General features: G+C 41.8%; 2 protein-coding genes across 4 annotated transcripts in view; both read right to left on the minus strand.

The window, feature by feature from the left end:
* Positions 1-2: 2 nt before the first annotated feature.
* Positions 3-1133, minus strand: LOC131217347 (homoserine kinase-like). Its single transcript, XM_058212261.1, has one exon. The coding sequence runs from the start codon at positions 1131-1133 to the stop codon at positions 3-5; it is 1131 nt and encodes a 376-aa protein (XP_058068244.1).
* A 3500-nt stretch (positions 1134-4633) lies between these two features.
* LOC131257995 (inorganic pyrophosphatase TTM2-like) overlaps positions 4634-20477 on the minus strand; it is a 54061-nt gene continuing 38217 nt past the window's right edge. For all 3 annotated transcript variants that reach the window (XM_058259015.1, XM_058259016.1, XM_058259014.1), the window contains exon 12: positions 4634-5218. In XM_058259015.1, the coding sequence (XP_058114998.1) occupies positions 5006-5218 (213 nt within the window). In that variant the 3' untranslated portion in view covers positions 4634-5005. The remainder of the gene's footprint in view (positions 5219-20477) is intronic.

Raw genomic sequence — 20477 nt, forward strand, 5'->3', positions numbered from 1 at the left:
AATCAGACGCTGCGGGAAATAATCCTCGCACCAACTCTATCAATCTTCCGGACTGTTGCCCACGCTTTCAGTTTTCCCTCTTCCCAAAATGCCTCCACCATCCGCGCCCCAATCTCCTTCCCTTTGTCTTTGTTGTCTGTCACCGCTACAACTGTGGGACCTGCCCCACTTATGGCAAATCCTAATGCACCTGACTCCAGAGCAGCCCTCTGTACGCAAGCCATCGCTGGGATCAAGCTCGCCTCAACCAACCATTCTGATGACAACATATACCCAAACAGCCTCACATTTCCATCAAACACCGCGTTCACCAACCCGTTTAACTGGTTGAAAGACCGCGTAATATCATAGAACCCAAAATGCTTAGGCATTGGAGGCCGCATCCTGTTCATGGGTGACTCAAATTGTGGGGTTGCAATTACGAAGAACAATTTAGTAGTGACTGGGAAGAGTATCTTGAACACATCGAGCGGACTATAGTTGACGATCCATACGAATCCGCCCATAATCGCAGGGGCGATATGGTCAGCAGGTAACCCACTTACCTTCAATTCTGATTCGTAACCCGCAGGTATAAGATGCTTGTAGTACAGTGGCGCGCCAAATAATTCATTGACAGCATACGCTGCAGCTGCTGCGCTAGCTGCACTGGACCCGAGGCCCATACCAAGTGGTACTCCCTTCTCCAGCGATATCGACAGTCCAACTGACCGGATGCTGAGCATTCGCATCACGGCGGTTGCTGCTATCCCCGCACAATTCCATAGGGGATCCAACTTCAGCTTCTCGGATTCGAATCCACTGATGGAGGAGATGGAAAGGGAGCCAGGAGGGACGGCTGAATCAATGGTGACAGTGACAGTGTCACCCATACCATCTATAGCACAGCCCAAAAAATTGAAGCCGGGGCCAAGATTTGCAATTGTCGCTGGTGCGAAGGACTTGACAGAGGAGAACTTCGGAGAGGGATCGGAGATACCGTCGGTCTTGTGAGATGGGATATAGCATCGGATGGTTAGGGAGAGAGTGCGGGTGAGGATGGAACGGCTGGGATTAGGGATTGACGGATAGATGGCGTGGGTTGGGGTTTGAAGGAAGTGGTGCTGCAGAATCGATTGCTTGAGGACATCCATGGAGTTTTCTTGAGAGAGAGAGTGTCGGAAGTTCAAAGGGTGTAGGGTTTATATAGACGCGGCGAGATTTCTTTATTTTTTCAATTTTACCAAAATGCCCCCAGGAATGGGCGGGAAAATGGTTATTGGATCGTTGATAAACAGAAGTTAGTTGCGTAACTGGTTCTTGATTTCTTGATTTTTGAATGGCGGGACAACGGTTGATTGGATTCGGTTAGATTTCTTGATTTTTTTTCAATTTCCAAGCGAGTACGTTCACTAAAAGGAGCCCAATCTGCGGTTGGACAGGGTAACAACGGCGCTGATGAGGGTTTGGGGAGAGAGATGAGATAGGAGGATTTTCTTGCCAGAGAGAGAAGGAGAGTTTCCGTTAGTTCTGGTTTGAGAGGAGGAAGGGCGGGAGAGGATGGAAACGGACGCGGATTCAGTTAAGTCGGTGACTGAACGAATTCGGTCAGGCCGTTACCGTGGGGTCCACATTGAAGTATTTTTGTACATCCACGCCGTCCATCCGTTTTCAAAGATCATTTTAATACTTGGGCATGAAAATGAAGAAGATATAGTCTCAGGTGTCTAACAAAGCAGAAACAGTGGTGATTGACCATTGAGAAATTTCTGTGAGTGGAACAAATTTAAGATCCAGCTGATATTTTTAAAAACCCTTCATCCAGGTCCTTTTGACATTATCAACAGGTTTGATGGAAAATAAAATTTACGATGGACCCCAGGAATGTTTTAATCGTAGGCATTCAATCAGCACTGTTTCCTCTGGTGTGGTCCACCTGAAAATTTGAATCTGCTTCAGTTTTTTATCTACGTCTTAAATTTATCTTTAAACACCGATGGACGGAGTGGATATAAAACAAATACATAAACGTGGGACCCGCAATCACGGACTTACCGAACTCGGTCTAGCCCCTACCGGACTGAATCAGCGTCGCACTGGAGGAGTTATATGATACTCGCGCTGCATATCACGCTTGATACACATGCACCAAGAAATTGCACACGTGGCATACATTTACTCAAATAAAACTAATTATATTGTAAATCTCGTTCTTTACCGATCATAGTAGCAAGATCAGATTCTCTGAAGAATCTTGACTCTGATTATTGGACACTTGTTTAGTTTTTTTTCAATGGGCTCATAAAGATAGTATGAACGGTTTAGATCATAGGATTATCCATGGCCCCATTGAGCGGCAACACATGCTTGATTCTGTGTGGCAACGCAGGCAAAACGAACTCTTAAAACGGACCGGGATTCCTTAGGACGCGGTTTGGCTGGTGACCCGAACATCAGCTAGATAGCTTGTGTCAAAGCTCTGTGGGCCCAACATGATGTATGTGTTTTATCCACGCCGTCCATCCATTTTTCCATCTTATTTTAGGCAAGAAATGAAAAATGGGGCAGGCTTAAATCTCAGGTGGACCACACTAAAGCAAACATTAGGGATTGAACGCTTACCATTGAAAGCTTTTTAGGGGCCACAAGTTTTGGATCAAGCTGATATATATATATATGGAAATGCTCACCTACGCACCAGTTCGCACAAAATTGGTGCGGACTTTTTTGAGAACCCATCATACTTGATGTGGATCTAAAATCTGAACCGTTCATGTGAAGCAGCACCTCAACCTGATACGTGTGCAAAGGTGCACACGTGTGTAGGTGTGCAGGTGAGCATGACTCTATATATATATATATATATATATATATATCTCTTCACCCAGGTACATGTGGCCCTATCAGCAGGTTGGATGGGAAATAAAGATTACCGTGGGCTCTAGGAAGTTTTTAATGGTTGACGTTAAATCAACGCTCTTTTCCTGTGGTGTGGTATACCTGAGATTTGCATCTGTCTCATTTTTGGGCCCGTGCCCTAAATTCAAATGAAAAATTGACATACGGCATGAATAAAACACATACATTATGGTGAGGCCCATCTAGCTTAGATACCAGCTAGCTGGATGGGGTTCAGATCACTAGCCAACCTCGTTAGTGCTGTAAAAGCTTTGTAGCCCCACCATGATGGATGTGCTTCATCCATGCCATCCATCGATTTTTTAAGCTCATTTTAGGGCATGGGCCTAAAATTGAGGCAGATCCAAATATCAGGTGGACCACCCTACTGGAAAAGGTGGTGATTGAATGCCCACCGTTAAAAACTTATTGGAAGCCACAAAAATCGAAGATCCTGATCATGTAGGGCCACCTTTGGTAGCCAATCCCTCTTTAAATTTACTTTGATCCGTGTCTAAAATCCCCACCTTTGATTCATGCCCCACATGGATGCCTCTATGTGTGGCATCCACCACACTCTAGCACATCCCCACGTGTTGGATTTGTTTTTTTTTTTTTTTTTTCAATGATCCGAACCGTTTATTTTATAGGACTTCCCCTATATGGAGGATAGCCCGTAAAACCCTCAGATTGAATATGTAACCCTTTGGTAATATAAATACTATCGCCACCGTTCATGTTCCAATCAAAAGAGCCAAATTATCGAAAGGTTAAATAATCCAATTGAAAGCTTTTATTTGTTGATTTTCAACCCTACAAAGTGAGACTCATCAAATAAACGGATCGGATCATTGGAACATGAGCCGGAATCAAAGGCTAAAGCCCCGAGATAAACCATGGAGATGCATCTGAGCATACCTCCTCTACCAAAGCATTATGATTTAAAGAGAAACTTTGATACTCTGGCAGTGTCATAGATGATACGCAGTCACTTTACAATTGCATCCATATGCAGATAATTCAATCTAAACCGTCCAAATTACGGGTCTTGGTTTAGATGCCCCACGACCCAAAAATTGCACCCTTTATTATTATTATTTTGTCATCCTACAATCAGTTTGGTGAACTTTTATTGGACGATTATCCAAAAAACAAGAAGTTTCCAGGTGCATTCTAGTGGGCCCAGGCAGATGTGGGGCTCTATGCAGATCCAACCGGTCCATCAGATGCAGGAACTGATGTTACCACGAGATATAAAAAAATCAGCACAATCCAGCACTCATGGGGGTCACAGCACAGGTAACAAGATGGGAAGGAATACCCACCCTTCATTTGCACTCACACTCATTTTCGTTGCAAAACAGCCTGATTTTGGCCTGACCCTTCATCCAGTCTAGATGAAGGGTCTGAATGGCCTGGATTGCAGACACACTACACAGTGGGCCCCCTATTTAAATCAACCATAGGCCTCTCTGCTCTCAATTTGTTTTTATGGTGCAGCCCACCTGAATCTTTGGTCAGACGAGCTTTGGGTATCAGAGGGTAACTTGAGGTCTAGCATCTGATGGACGTATTGGATGTCATGAATACAACGTAGGCCCCACTTCTGTTTGCTACCACCCTACCTTACAATGGTACCGGAGCGTGCCCGTGCCACGTATACAATTTCATATGGCCTGTGTATCAAGTGACACACGAAACCAGAGTATCAAATAACTCCCCTAAAACACACACAAATAGAACTCAGTTTTGGACGTGAACAAGGATTGCTCTCTACCCATAACAATGTAGCCTTTAAAAAAAGATAAGACTACATTTCAAAGTAACATCAATCTCACCTTATTTGAGAATTTTGAGAATTTCTCAACCCTCAAAATACAATTTTCTAAAAGACCCTTCTCTTCAAACTCAGAGATTCTCCGAGGGATTACCGTCTCCAAGAACTCTATAACAATGACCGAAGAATGCCGTGTGGGGGTTGAATCGTTAAGCCCATGGCTTGAAACCAATCCAACCACCTTGTCTGGGTGGAGAGAAGGGCAGACTCTTGGAACCCGACTTAGAACGGTACCAAAGGAATGCAGTGGCACATCCGACTGGAATTCGGAGTTTGGGATTTTGGGCGGGTTCAATTCCTGCATAGAACCTTGAACAGAAAGATACCTACACCACCAATTGCAAACATGAGAATAAGATTCGGGGAAACAGCTATGTCGGTTGTTCTGCTCTTGTTGGCCGTTCTTCCATGGTGGGCCATCCCTCCTATGTTCTCGTGGAGGAGATTGCTGAGGTTGTCTAATTGATGCATGATTTGACGTTGACTACGTGCAATGCCTGTAATCTATTCATGATAACCATCAAGGAATTAGACAGACTTTATGAATCAATAAATAAATAAAGAACTAGTTATGATACACTACAGCAATTTATATGAAGGTTTCAAAATTGGTTTTACATGAACAATCGGCCAAGCAGCGTTTTACTCTTACGGGTTGTTTGGCAAGTCAGTAACCAAATCCTGGAGATTTTCAAACCTGGATTTTAAGTTCTTTCAGTTGCATTTGGCAGCCTGGGTTTTCTATCTTATCGAATCCAGAAGTTATGTTCAGTTGCCTGGATTTTGGCTCAAGGGGGCCTTAACACGCAACATATTCACTCACGGTAATGGTGGCTGTAACAGCCAGCCTTATAGCCGTTAAGATACAAGCTGTAACGGTCCAAATTATTTTTTAAGGAAACATGCATTGGCACTGTATCAGCCTTTTACATGTCTGTATCAGTCCGTTATGGTCCCATATTGGCCCATGACAGCCCATTATTTTCAAATCAGACGTTACAGACCCATATTGTGTGACAGGCACCATGGCTACCATTACGTAATGTAGCCATGACGTAATGGTAGTAACGTAACTGTGTTTTAATAACATGCTTAAAAGAGAGGAGAGCAGTTATGACAGCTGGAAAGGATTGAAAACACAATATTTTGCACCCCGCCTTTTCTATGTTTAAGAAGAGAGGCCTTTTTGAGGATATTCAATCCACGTTGGATTTGAAATCCATGATTCTAAGGGATGCCAAACACGATTTGGATTGAAAATCCTGAATTCCAATTCCTAGCTGCCGAAAATCCAAGCTACCAAATGACCACTTATGCAATGGTTAGAGCTGGTTTTGACTATTGGTTCGCAAAGAAGGAAGAGGAAAACAATGGTAATCTGGCGAAGTGTGGTGGATGATAAGCAAGCACTGAGCAATTGCAGCTGTGAAATATAAGCAAATTCAAATTGAACTGGCCAAATCATGGGTACTAATTTAGATGTATCATAAACCAATATGTGTGTGTGTGTGTGTGTGTGTGTGTGTGTGTGTAACTATCTGAATGGTGGTGTTTATTAAAAGGTTGAAATGAATAATATCCAATGGTCCTGTTTCAGCAAACAGGTGTCCATGAATCAGAGATCAGGTTGTTTCAACAATCTGATTTTGGGATTGTGACTTAATTATAGTAGTTTCTACAATTAAGGTGGTTTAATTTGAGTTGATGTGATGCAGGCCCACCTATGCCAGGGCCCATGTAGGCCCACTATGTAGCCCAACAAAGCATAGGCCCATAACCCACTGTAGGCCCAACATGTGCTGATTATTTACAGATTTGAATATTATAATTAATTATTTTTGGGAGATATGTAGGGCTGATTTAAAGATATGATTGACGATATGAACTACAATTAGAGATTTGATTACTTTCCACGTTTGCTTTTCTTTAGACTTTTGCCATATAAAATAATAATAAAAAAAAAAAAATAGATTAGGGTGCAATAAATTGTGATTGATTCTCTTAGTTGTAGAGATTTTAATCAAGGATTTCTTTATGATCTATGAAAGGGGGGTAGTGGTGTAGGAGTGAGTAGATTTGAATATTTTCTACGTGTGATTTTTTTTTTTTTTTTCAACTTTTGTAAGAGGAAATGTTCATATCAATAAAAGTTCTCCCCCTCTCTACTCCATTATTCTTGCGAGTATTCTTTTCTTTTTCTTTTTTTATTTTCTTTTTTTAAATTTCTTTGCAATTTGGATATCGAGATCTTATGGACTCGATAACCAAGTTGCACCATTTTGGTATCAGAGCAGGTTGTCTTTAGAAAATTTTGACTCAACGTCATCTCTTAATGGCGTCGAAAGAGGTAACACAAGAAGAGTTTGCAGAAGTAGTTCAATTGATCTGCGTACTTGCAGAATGAGTAGATAAACTCATGCATGTAGTAAGCAATCTCACTAATCAAGTGGAGAAGCTCTGGCGTGAAGGGAATCTGGAGACCGAAGTTGGAGCAAGTGGACATGTAGGGGAAAATCCCCATCAATGTCCTAACCAACAACGGGCGGCCCTGGCTCCTAAAGACACCAATAATCAAATCCTTTGATTATTGGAACGTGATAGAGAACCTGACCGAGCTGATGCTTAGGGTTACATCATCTTCCACAAAGGATAAGAAGATTCGTCGTAAAGGTAGTACAGGTCTAAAGGTTGAGATTAGTTTCCAACTCGAGGTCGAGTTCTTTAGAAGCCAGGGAGAACTGATGCAGGCTCACGGCCCACCTATGCCCACGGCCCACTTAGGCCCACTATGTGGCCCAATTAAACATAGGCTCGTAACCCACCGTAGGCCCAACATGTGCTGATTTTTGGGCTGATTATTTACAAATTTGGATATTATAATAAGCTATTTTTTTAGAGATATGGGGGGTGATTTAAAGATATGATTGAGGACATGGACTAGATTTAGAGATTGGATTGCTTACCATGTTTGCTTTTCTTTAGACTTTTGCCATACGAAAAAAGATTAGATTAGGGTGCCATAAATTGTGATTGATTCTCTTAGTTGTAGAGATTTCAATCAAGATTTCTTTAGGATCTATAAAATGGGGTAGTGGTGTAGGAGTGAGGAGATTTGAATATTTTCGCAGTGTAGTTTTTTTTTTTCTTTAACTTTTGTCAGAGGAAAGGTTGATATCAATCCAAGTTCTCTCCCACTCTACTCCATTATTCTTGTGAGTATTCTTTTATTTTTTCTTAATTTCTTTACAATTTGGATATGGAGATCTTATTGACTCAATAGCCGGGTTGCACGGTCCATAATGGATGGCAATGTATAATTTCTGAGGGCCTGCATATTGTGCATCATACATGGTGGAAGTATCAACTCTAGGGAAGAGCAAAGAAATGATGAAAAATCATCTTTCCGAAATGCTCCAGTGCTCCTAGTTGCATTGGGACACTTGGATAGTCCAATCAAATGATCCAGACTTTTCATTAGGTCCAACACATTTCATGGGCCATCATGCGAATATCACACCAACCTGACAAAGGTTAACCACTCGAGCCATGGCCCTTAATATAGACAGTAAAGACAGTGCAAAAAAAAAAAAAAGGGTTCAATCAACAATTTGATCCATATATTTCTTAGGACCCACCATGGATTACTAATGTTTCTAAAGAACCACTTTTGTTAGTCAAGGTAACCATCCCATCCATGGCTTGGAAAACGGATGGTTGTATAACATATGGCCAAATCAAGGAGGGAGCGGATTATCCGGTCAATCCAATTTTTGCATGGTAGTCCATGAAATGTGTTTTCAACTTAATTGAGAGTTCCGATGAGGTGAAGCCCGAGCACAGCATTCGCAAGGCAAGAGAAGCGAAGGGCTTTCCAGTTCGGATAACCCTGAGTGCTCAGATCGATCAATTGAATTGTCCATGTGAATGGATGCAATTAAAAGAACTATAACTTATAGTGCCTTCATAGAATTGGACCATTTCTCTTATATCATATAGCTACTTCCATAGTACAACAGCTGTTATTCAGAAAAACAAAAGCATTTTTTTCCCCTAAGCTAGTCATTAGATACGAATTTGGGTGTGGGGGCTGTCAAGCATCCATTTCAAATTGTTACCAAATAGAAATGGCTAAGAAGTGGGTGCAAGAGCTCGAGTCCAAACCACGATTCAGAGAAAGAGTGGCACTTGGGTACAAGCATTGTTCAGAGTTTCCCCGATGCTATCCATATCTCTAGCTTGGTGATATTGATAACTCTAGTAATAATACTGATAACACTGGTAGTATCAGAAATTCCAGGTATCATCGCTAAGTATCGCCAATGTATCAATATTGCCAATATTTTTGACTGTGTAAATTCCAGGTATTGCTTGTATCGCCAGTGCATAACCAATAATTTTTACTATCTAACTTCCAGGTGTCGCTTGTATCACAAATGCATAACCAATAATTTTTACTATCTAACTTCACGGTGTCACTTGTATCACCAATGTATCGGCCATATTTCGATAATATCGACAATATCAATATCTTCAAAAAACTGTTTATTAAAAATATCATTTAATTTTTATTTTTATTTTTTTTGTGGGTGCATGGATGTATACAATGTTCAAATTGTCGACGATAATATCGTGATATTATCGTTATTGCAACATGGGTGATATTGAGACCACAATCTTTCGTTTCCTTTCCAATTGCCGGCGGTTTGTTGGTGAAATATCATATGTTGTCAATATTTTGAAATATCGATGGATGTTTGGATGAAAGGTTGGATGGTTTGATGGATAGATGGGATTGGTGGGATAATTAGACTGATTTCTTACAACAACACATGCTTTAGGACCCCATTAAATGGAAACTGATTATGTACACATTCTTTTTACAATTTTTTAATTCCTAAATATACAAATTTATGTATTTTAGCATCTTCTGAAGTTCCACTGAAAATTTCCACCATTTTCCCCATGTTTCCCCAATGTTTCCACGCATTTCTGGTTGTCAGCGATATCAATATTGTTTCTATATCCCTGGTCAACAAACTTGTAGTGATACTGATACTTCGAACACTGGGTACATGGTCTGTTCGGCTAAGCTCTGATTGTAGCGATTGACTCCGGATACGAAAGAAAAAAGAAGAAGAGGTGATTCGTAAATTAGACATAGAAAAGGGATATGATTATGTGGATTGGAACTTTTTAGACTAAATGCTAGAATGTTTGGGCTGTAGTAAAACATGGAGAAGGTGGATATAGGTGTGTGTTAAGTCGGCAAAGTTTTCAATCTTAGTTAATGGATCTCCAAAGGGATTCTTTTCGCCTTCGAGATGTTTGAGACAAGGAGACCCAATTATCACCATATCTATTTGTAGTGGAGGAAGCTTTCCGTCGAATGTTAGAAAGAGGTGTGGAATCAAATCTAATAGAAGGTTAAGGTGGATAGATCAGATTTTCAAATCTCTCACTTTCGGTATGCGGATAATATGATTCTATTTTGTGATGCAAATGTGAGCAAGGTAGACAATTTAAGGAAGGTTGCCTCCTATTTTGAGGCAATTTTGGGTTTGAGGGTGAATATCTATAGAAGTATGCTATTGGGAATCCATTTATTCAAAGAAGAGGTGAAAGAGTACGCAAGAATCTTTGGTTGTTAGCAAAGTTCTTATCCTTTAACATACTTGGGTCTCCCATTGTGTATAGAGAAACTAACTAAACTTTTGCAGGACAAGGTAGTGGAAAGATTTGAATGTAAGTTATTAAGCTGGAAAAGAAGACATCTATCTCTAGGAGGTTGGTTAACATTGATAAAGGTGACAATGTTTAATATCCCAGTTTACTTTATGTCATTGTTTAGATGCCCCATGTTAGTGTTAAATCACATGGATAAATGTAGAAGATTCATATAGCAAGGTGGTGCAAGCTAATTATCGAGTCAATGAGATCTCGATACCCAAATTGCAAAAAAAAAAAAAAACAGAAAAGTATACCCACAAGAACAATGGAGTAGAAAGAGAGTGAACTTTATTTATATTAACATTCTTCTCTTATAAAAACTTTAAGAAAATATTCGAATGACCAACTTCCTACACCACCACCTTTTTTCATAGATCCTAAACGAATCTTTAATTAAAATTCCCCCAATTAAGAGACTGATTTCAAATCAATCACATTTTATTACAAGCCAATCTAATCTTTCTTAATATAGTAAAAGCTTAATTTAAAAAATAAAATAAAAAAGCATAGAAGGTAATTATATCTCCAAAACTAGCCCATATCTTGAATCATATCAATTACATCCTCAATCACATCTTTAAATTGGCCCTCACATCTCCCAAAAATAGTAAATTATAATCCTTTATTTAGGCCCCCAAATTTGCAAATAAACAGTCCAAAAAGCAACACATGTGGACCTAGGTGGGCCATGGGTGATGCAGGACATGAAATTTAAATATGATACGCAAGATTTCAGGCTTAGACCATACTATTTCAGAACAATCACATAATAATTTCACGTCCCACACAAAAGCTCAAACATTCAAGTAAAGGGGAATCTGCACGGGTCCAGGCCTATACAGGTTAGGATTGGATCAATAAAATTATGGACCAAACGATGCTCAAAGGGAAATAGAATTCAGCCACACATGCACAACAATCAGTCCCTAATCCAAGGGATTCCCCAATTTCAATTCAAGGAACCCTAGGGTGAGAAAAGGGGCAAATAAGTTAGGGATAATGCAATATAGGGTTAGGGTTATGAAAAACTAGTATGAAAGGGAAAAATAGGAAGAAAACCTGAACCAAACGACAACTCCCGCGTGCGGACCGCGGCCTGGACCTGTCGCATGTGCGTAAGAGACTGGCTGCATGTGAGCTGGGGGCTTGAATGTCGAATCCCAAAACAGCCTTCTAGGCTCTGGTCGGCCGGGGGCTACAAACCCTCCAAATCTCGTGGCAATCCAACGTGCGGTCGGGGCACAATGCTCCATCGAAGTTTTGGCCCTCCTGCAGGGCCAGATTCTGAAAACTGGCTGTAGGGAGATGAATGGCTGCAAAACAGATCGATTTGATGCGAGGATGATCGTAGAATGGGAGAAATATGGATGATATGAGATGGGGGCAGATTGGGATAAACGTGGCTTCGCACCACGGTAGTTAGCCCTTCGAAAATGGAGGGCTTCACACCCACTTAAATTTTTTCCACAACTCAGAAACTAAGAGAGCAGAAAAAAACGCAGGAATTTTTATTCAACTTCAATGAAATCAAAAAAACTACAAGGGGTGCCTATTTATAAGAAAACACTATACCCCAAAACTCGCGCCATGTGCACAACCTATTACTTGGCGATGAAGTAAACCAAAATAAAAACCAATCAAAGAAATCCAAAGCATTCATGATGTTCTAATAACATAAATAAGCAAAACCTAAAATATGAACTTAATCCGACTAGCGGGCCCCGATCATGAGATCCCATGATGGGCTTTACTTGACTATCGGGCCCACTTCAATGAACCAAACTCCGTCTTCTAACTAGGAGGCCCTCCCTGGACGTCGTCATTGATCCAGATCGACGGTGAAGCCCTCCTTCTGGCGTACGTGCTTAGGGGGGGCAGCGTGCGTGTGTGATGTCCCCATCAATGGGCTTGCATCACAGGGAGATTAAGAAAGGCATAAGTTCCATTTGATGAATTGCGCGGAGGTGTGCAAGCCTTTCCATGAAAAGGAAGTGAGTATTAGAAGCTCAAAAATGATGGATCCAGCGTTATTAAGGAAATTATACTGGTGGCTTGGGGGTGAGCAAAGTCATCTATGGAGACAAGTTATAAAAAAGAACTATGAAGAGGAGGAATGAGGTCGATAGATTAGAGAGTTGTCTCTCAATAAAGCCTCGGGGGCTTGGAAAGCTATAGCAAGTCTAAGTTGGAAATTTAAGGAATAGGCTGGTTTCTCTTTAGGCGATGGTTAGCATTTTATTTTATTTTTTGGAAGACGTCTGAACGAGGACAAGCCTCTTTTTTTTTTTTTTTTTGACAAGTAACAGATATTTTTATAAAAAACGAGAACAAAAACAAAACAAAGGAGGCTAAAGAGCTGAGATAGCCCCTCCACTACTCCCCTAGAAAAAGAAGATTACAATCCTTAGTTTATCAACAGCATAAGACCACTCAACTATAAAATAAATCACCCTATTGACAGTACCCTCTAAAGTTTTAAACATGTCATTAAAACACCTCCCATTTCTTTCTTCCCACACAGCCCACCGAACTGCCAGAAGAGACATTTTCCACAACTTTGACCTATCATTTCCAAAACTTATGCCATGCCAAGCCTGCTGCAAACCTCGAACAGATTGTGGAAAAGACCATTGGATGTTAAAGCGAAGCAGAATATCAGTCCAAATCCGATATGTGAAGGGGCAGTGGATAAAGAGATGGTCCAATGTTTTTTCATTTTCCATGCAATAAAGACAGATATTAGTGATGTACATGCCCCTTTTACTCAGATTGTCCATTGTCAACACCTTTTCTTACAAACCAACGAACCGAAAGAAGCTATCTTTGGAGGAACAAGGTATTTCTAGATCTAATGTGCCGATTCCTCTTTGATAGGAGGATAGTTTTTTTGCGACATGACTGTAAAAGGATTTGAACGAGAATAATCCCGATTTGTCGAGCCGCCAAACTAAATAATCTTCCGAAGACTGATCTAGATTGTTGCCTTGTATACGATTGAGGAGGGATACATATTCTTCCATCTCTCGGTCCCAAAGATGTCTTCTACATTCCGGATTCCAAACCACTACTCCTATAACCGCATAACATTCTTTCACTGTGACGGACTGATTTTGAGCCAAGCGTTAGATGCGTGGGAAACTATCAGAAAATGCTTCGACCCCTTCCCAAATGTCTTCCCAAAACCAGGTACGCTCGCCATTGCCAATGAGGGACAAGCCTCTTCAAATAGAGATACGTCTGTTGAACGTATGTCTAATGTGTGTGTAGGATGAAGAAACAAGAGATCATCTATTTCTTCATTGCTTTTTTGCAGGAGAACTATAGGATTATATATATATATATATATATATATATATATATATATATTGGTATAAAGGATCCCAATGCGAGCATCCGAGGCAACGGATCCCGCATCCTCGCCATTCTAGGATGATGAGTAAGAAGCAGAGCTCAGCAGCGACCAGCATTGGGAGCTTGAACAAGTTGAGAGGATTATAGCGACAGATCAACACAAACTCACCCAAGATTGTAGGGATAATGTGGTCAACATAGTAGCCACTGAGCTTCATCTACAATTCAAACCCGACAAGGACTCACTAAACAACTCGTTCACAACGAATGCCATAGCAGCTACACTGGCGACGCTTGACCCAAAGCTGATGCTGAGCGGCAAGCCCTTCTCGAGAGACATCTAGATGCTCATCAAGCGAACATTGAGCATGCTCCATGCGCATGACTGCATTTACGGTGATCCCAGCAGACTTCCAAAGAGGAACGAAGCTAAGGTTTTTGGAGTCAAAGTCGTGGATGGAGGAGATGGAAATAGAGCCAAGATGGACGGATGGATCAATGTGGATGGTAACAGCGTCCCCGACGCCGTTGACAACATAGCCGAGGCAATTGGCACTATGGTCGAGATTGGTGATGTAGCAAGGGCGAAGGATTTAATAGAGATGAAGATTGGAGAGGGATCGGAGATTGGAGATGAGGTATGATTGCATCGAACAGTTAGGGAGAGAGAGTGGGGAATGATTGAATGATTGGGATTAGGGTTTGAAGGATGAAAGGAGGGGCGTTGCAGGAGGAGAGTCATGGAGAGACGGAGTTTTCTTGGGAGACAGACAGACAAAGAGAGGGTTAAGAAGTTCGAAGAGTCTGGGGTTAATATAGATGCGGGTAGGGGACAAAGGTGGGGTTTTGTTGAAATTTTGCCGCTAACGGGTTTTTGGATTTTTTGTTGGAATGAGCGGGAAAATGTTTATCGGATTCACAAGCTCGTTGGAGGAGAGAGATGAGTGAGAGGAGAGGATGATGTTCTTGCCATGGATCGATAGAGAGAGAGAGAGAGAGAGAGAGAGAGAGAGAGAGAGAGAGAGCCTTCTTTTCTTCTCGCCGGGTTCAGGGGGAAGGATGGGCAGGAGGGGTTATAATAGGGGCATCTGGACGTGACCATAGGGCCCACTTTGTTGTATGTGTTTAATATTCACGCCTTTCATCCATTATTTCAGTTCATTTTCAAGGTTCCTTGATTTTTCATTTTCATGGTAAATACCAGTAAATAGCTCATTATTAATTTTTAAGTCTGTCCAAAAGCCCATGGGTATTTCTACCTAAAAAATCAGTTAACAAAAGGTTGACTTAAATCTATGAGTCCCATAGTGATGTATGTGACATGTCCACAGCGTGCATCTCTTCTACCTGCATATTTTAGGGCATGAGCCCAAAAATGAGGTAGATCCAAAGCTCAAGTGGCCCACGCCATTAGAAACAGTGGTCATAAAACTATTACTAATGGAAGGTTTTTCTTCCTAGCGCCCGCATAATTGTTTATTTTTCATCTAACCTATTCATAATGTCACTAAGACATGGATAAGGGGAAAAAAATATATCAGCTTAAAGGGAAGCTTATTCAATAAGACTGTGGCGAGGAATTATAAGTTTAGAAAGAAATATTGAGTGCAAAAAAGTGGTCAATGGATTAGAGAGTCATCCCTCTATAAAGCCTCGGGGGGTTGGAAAGCTATAACAAGTCTAATTTGAAATTTTAAGGGTTGGTTTCTCTTTGGGAGATGATAGTAGCATTTTTTTATTTTTTATTTGGAAGACATTTGGATGGGGGACAAGCCTCTTCAAATAGATTTCCCTAATTTAGCTAGAATTGCTTTGGAACTAAATATTTTGGTTGTTTGTCGCTTCTCAATTGAAAGAAATGAGGCGGTATAAGCAGCTCCTTCGTGCATAAGAAAATTTATTGGATGTAGACAAGTTGCACTAGTGGTTGGTGAGCGAGATTCTACAGTTACATTGAAAGAGATATATAGTAAATTATTAGTCAAATTGTTGTGTATATTTATTTCTGGGCTTTTATCAGGTAGATAAATTAGTCATACGTCGTTTGTATGGCATTATAAAGTACCCAAAGTGATGGTTTTGGCACGGTTAGTGGTAAGGAATTGTCTTGTCTCGCCCTAGATGATTTCTGAGGCCACCTCCATGTATCTCTTGGATGATACGGTCTCGCAATGAACTCCATGAAATGCACAACTGATTTCCTTTGAAGAGAAATCCATCCCGAATATGAAGGTTACCGGGCTGACCTTCCTGGCATCTAATCCACGCATCCTTGAAGTCGTCGTCATCGGCATATAATTCTTTGAGGCAATCGAACCCGACAACCTCATACTCATGGTGATCAATAAGGTTGTACGTTAGCTAAGCATATTAGCCACCTTGTTTTCTTGCTCGGACCTATGCTTCAGCACAAACGTGAAATCCTTTAAAAATGAAATCCACCTAGCATGCACACAATTCATGTTATCCTGACTATTTATAAATTTGAGAGCTTTGATGGTCTGTGTAAAGAATGAACTCCCGTTGAATCAAGTAATGTTGTTAATGTCGCAATGCCTAGATTACTGCATACAATTCAAGCTCATACGTCAACCACTTTCTGTGGGCGTCGCTAAGCTTCTCGTTGTAGAAGGCTACTAGCCTGCCTTCTTGTGACAAAATTCCCTCAATTTCGACATATGAAGCATCGCATTTGACCTCGAATAGTTTCGCGAAGCTGGGAAGTACAAGAACTGGGGTTGTGGACAATTTATGTTTGATTTCAGCAAAGCACCTGTCAGAATCGTCAATCCACTGAAATGGTCCCTTCTTCATACAATATGTAATCGGTGCCACAATGATGTTGAAATTCTTCCCAAACCGATAATAGAATGTCACCAACCCATGAAAACTGCGTATTTCGTGGATGTTTGTCAGAACCGGCCATTCTTTAAGGGCTCTCACCTTTTCGTCATCCACCCGGATGGCCATGGATGTCACGACAAAACCCAAAACAACAGGCTCTCAGTCAAAAAGTTGTTTTTTTTTTTTTTTTCCAGTTTAAGGTACAACTTGATCTCGATGAGGACTTAAAAGACCTGTCTAAGATGTTCCATATGGTCTGCTTTGTTTTGACTGTATATAAAGATGTCTTCAAAATAAACTACCACGAATCGTCAAATGAATGACTTCAGGATCCGGTTCATCACTCTCGTAAACGTACTAGGTGCATAAGAGAGCCCGAAGGGCATGACCATTCATTCGCTCAGACCCTCCGTGGTCTTAAATGCCATCTTCCACTCATCGCCCGGCCCAATACGGATTTGATGATAGCCGCTTCTCAAATCCAGCTTGGAAAATACTTTCATCCCCTTTAGCATGTCCAACATGTCCTCCAAGGTATAAGAAATATGTACTTCATGGTGATTTTATTTATGGCCCAACTATCAACACACATGCGCCAACTCCCATCCTTCTTAAGCATTAATAGAGCTGGCATGACAAATGGGCTCATGTTCTCTCTCGCTAGACCCTTTCGGATCAATTCCTCCACTTGTCCTTGCAAAAATATCGCACTCCTTCGGACTCATCCAATGGAGAGGGCAATTGGGTAAGTTGGACCCTGGGACAAGGTCAATATGGTGCTGAAGAAGAAACCCGTCGAGAAGTTCATCAGGCCAAATTGCTTTAAATTCCTGTAGCAATGGTTTTAGTTTCTCGAGAATGATGATGGGCTCTGCCTCTTCCCCCTTTACAATCAATGCATAGACTTGTCTCGTCTCTTTGGATTCCTACACAGAGTCATGTATGGCTAGGAGAGAATGCCCCTCCACTTTAGAAGCTTCAGGATGCTCCTTTACGCGCATAGGGGCTAGTATGGTTTTCGGGTTGTCCTTGACAAAAATATACACATCATCTCATCCTCTATGAGCGGCGTCATGTTCTGATTGCTACAGTCGACCGAGTAGTTTATGACAGGCCTCCATGTCAACTACGTCGCATACGACTTGGTCCTTATAATGCTTACCAATTGACAGAGATACAGTGCATTGTTCAGTTACCTTTGTTTCACTGATCTTCTTAATCCATTCGATCATATACGGGGAGAGATGTTGTTCCGTTTTCAGCTACAACTTCTCAACCATAATCTTGGAGACGATGTTCTCGCTGCTTCCGCTGTCAATGATCACATCGCAGACTTTTCGAATCACCGTACACTTTGTTCGGAAGATGTTGTGTCGTTGTGGGTATACCTCCTCCTTTGGTGCATACAAGAGCCACCTCACTATTAGGGACTCACCGTGATCCTGCAGAACCCAATCTGCTTCATCCGCGGCGTGCTCTTATTCATCAATATCCGGGTCTTCCCCTGCGTTTTCAATGCTACCATCATTAATGGTGAGGTTAGCCACTTGTCGTTGGGGGCAAGTGTTTGATAGGTAAGCCAGTTGGCCACATCGATAACAATGGTCGGGCCTCGGCCAGCTATAGGGGTTCAGGATCCTGCTCGGACCGGCAGCAGTGGTCACGCCCCTTTGGGGTCTAACTTGTCCGCTTTCCGACTCCCGGTTTGCAGGTGTAGGAGGTTGAGGGAGACCCCCTACAGGTTCTTTCACTTGGCCTGTGGTGCTCCCTACGAAGGACCCGTAGCAGCTAACTTAGTAGTAGGACAGGTCCGTGTATTGGAACGTGCAGCAACTAGCTTAATAGCGGGATAGGTCCTTGTGTTGGAACGCTCAGGCTACACTTCCGCTCGGGTGGTTAGCTTGATCACTTCATTCATTGTCCAAACGGGCTGCATCTGAAGCCGATCCTAGATAGCAACACACAACCCTCCATTGAATCGAGGAACTTACTGCGATTCAGTTTCAACAAAATCGTTCTGCGCCACCAAATGAAAACTCCTTAGCATAATCTCTCACCGTTCGACTACCCTGCCGACAATCTTGGTATTGTTGGAACAGTACTTGATCATAGTCGACATTCATCTTCTACCACGTGTAGATTAGTGCGTTCATTTGCCTCATCCGTGCGAGCTGAAGTTGCTCCCACCAAGCCGAAGCTCTGCCCTTCAACTTGTACGCCACCAATTTGACGTTCTTCTCTTCAGGGATTTCCATGTAGTCGAAGAAATGCTCGACTTCAAGGAGCCAATCGAGGAAGTCATCAATGTGGAGTTGGTTGTTGAAACTAAGAAGATCGACTTTTATCTTGAATTCTCGATTTATCCGATTTACCCGATCATCGCCTCGTATGGGATGTTGGAGGATCATGCCATCGATCTCCTCATCACTGGATCCCACCTCCTCAGGTGTGATTCCGCGATTCACTATCGGCATTGCCCTACGATCAACATGATTGCAAATTCCAGTGCCTACCGGAGGCAGATCATCACCACAAACATGGAATTGTCCTACAGCCTCTATCATACGATCGATGGCAACCTACAACCCTTGCATGACTTGTCGATTCTCTCACTGCACCACTTCAAAAGCCGCCGCTGTTAAAGGACAATTTCCTAGAACACCGCCCATGGGATTGTTGCCGACCCATTGTTAAAAACCATTTATCCGAGGAAAAACATCACTCTACTACCAACTGACGCAGGGAAGGACGTGATGAGGTTGATCATTGTCTTCCTCAATTGATAAACACCTTGACTCTACAAGGCACTATTAAATCCACAAAGAAAATTCTCAAATCCACGAGAGAATAAAAAATTTTAAGGAATTTTAATTAATTGACTAAAAAAAACAAGTTTAGCAAGCTTAAATAACCCTAAACAAACCCTAAAACGTAATCAAAAGAGTCGTAATCGAATATGAAACAAAATCTAAAAAACACGCAAATTCCCACGTCCTTCGACCTATCGTCGACCAGTCAAGTCCATCAGTCGAACAGGCTAACAAACGTCCAAAGACTTAAAACTAAAATTGATGCAAGACATGAAATTCAAATATGATGTGCAAGATTTTCAGGCTTTAGATCACACTAGTTCAGAGACAATCACACAAAATTCCACATCCCATATAACGTCAAGCACACAAGGGGAATCTATGCGGGTCCAGGCCTACACATGCTAGGACTGAATCAAGTAAAATTATAGACCAAGCAATGCTCAAAGGAGAGTAAATTCATCCACACATGCACAAAAATATTTCTTCAATCCAAGGGATTCACAGGCTCAATTCGGAGAACCTTAGGGTTCAAGAAAATGGATAAAAATTGGGGATTTAGGATCATCTAGGGTTAGGGTTAGGGAAATTAGGTGAGAGAGGAGTGAAAGAGAGGAGAGAGAGAGAGAGAGAGAGAGAGAGAGAGAGAACCTGTAACCAACACGCGCATGTGGACAACAGGTTGGGCCTAACGCACGTGCGCTAATGGTTGGCCGCACGTGTGTGGGGTCCACGAACCCAAAAAATGCCCTCTTGGGTCTAGTCGGCCAGGGCTGAGCTTCAAAACTTCTAAGTTTCAAGTCGATCAGATGTACGGCCTGAGCGTGGTGCTCCGCCGAAGTTTCAGCCCTCGTGCAGGGCCAGATTCTGGAATTCTGATGAAGAGAGGAAAATTGCTACAATAAAGGACAGATTTATAGTGCAGATGATTGTGGGAGATGAGAAGAGTGGATGGTAGAAGATGGGAGCGAATCAGGATAAATGCAGCTTTGCACCACAGTAATTAGCCCTTCGAAGAAGGGAGGGCTTCG

The sequence above is a fragment of the Magnolia sinica genome, chromosome 10 (assembly GCF_029962835.1).
Source record: "Magnolia sinica isolate HGM2019 chromosome 10, MsV1, whole genome shotgun sequence".
NCBI classification, from domain to species: domain Eukaryota; kingdom Viridiplantae; phylum Streptophyta; class Magnoliopsida; order Magnoliales; family Magnoliaceae; genus Magnolia; species Magnolia sinica.

Bases quoted from the DNA above. Each gene is read 5' to 3' on its own strand.
- LOC131217347 (XM_058212261.1), bottom strand. From the start codon at position 1,133: ATGGATGTCCTCAAGCAATCGATTCTGCAGCACCACTTCCTTCAAACC.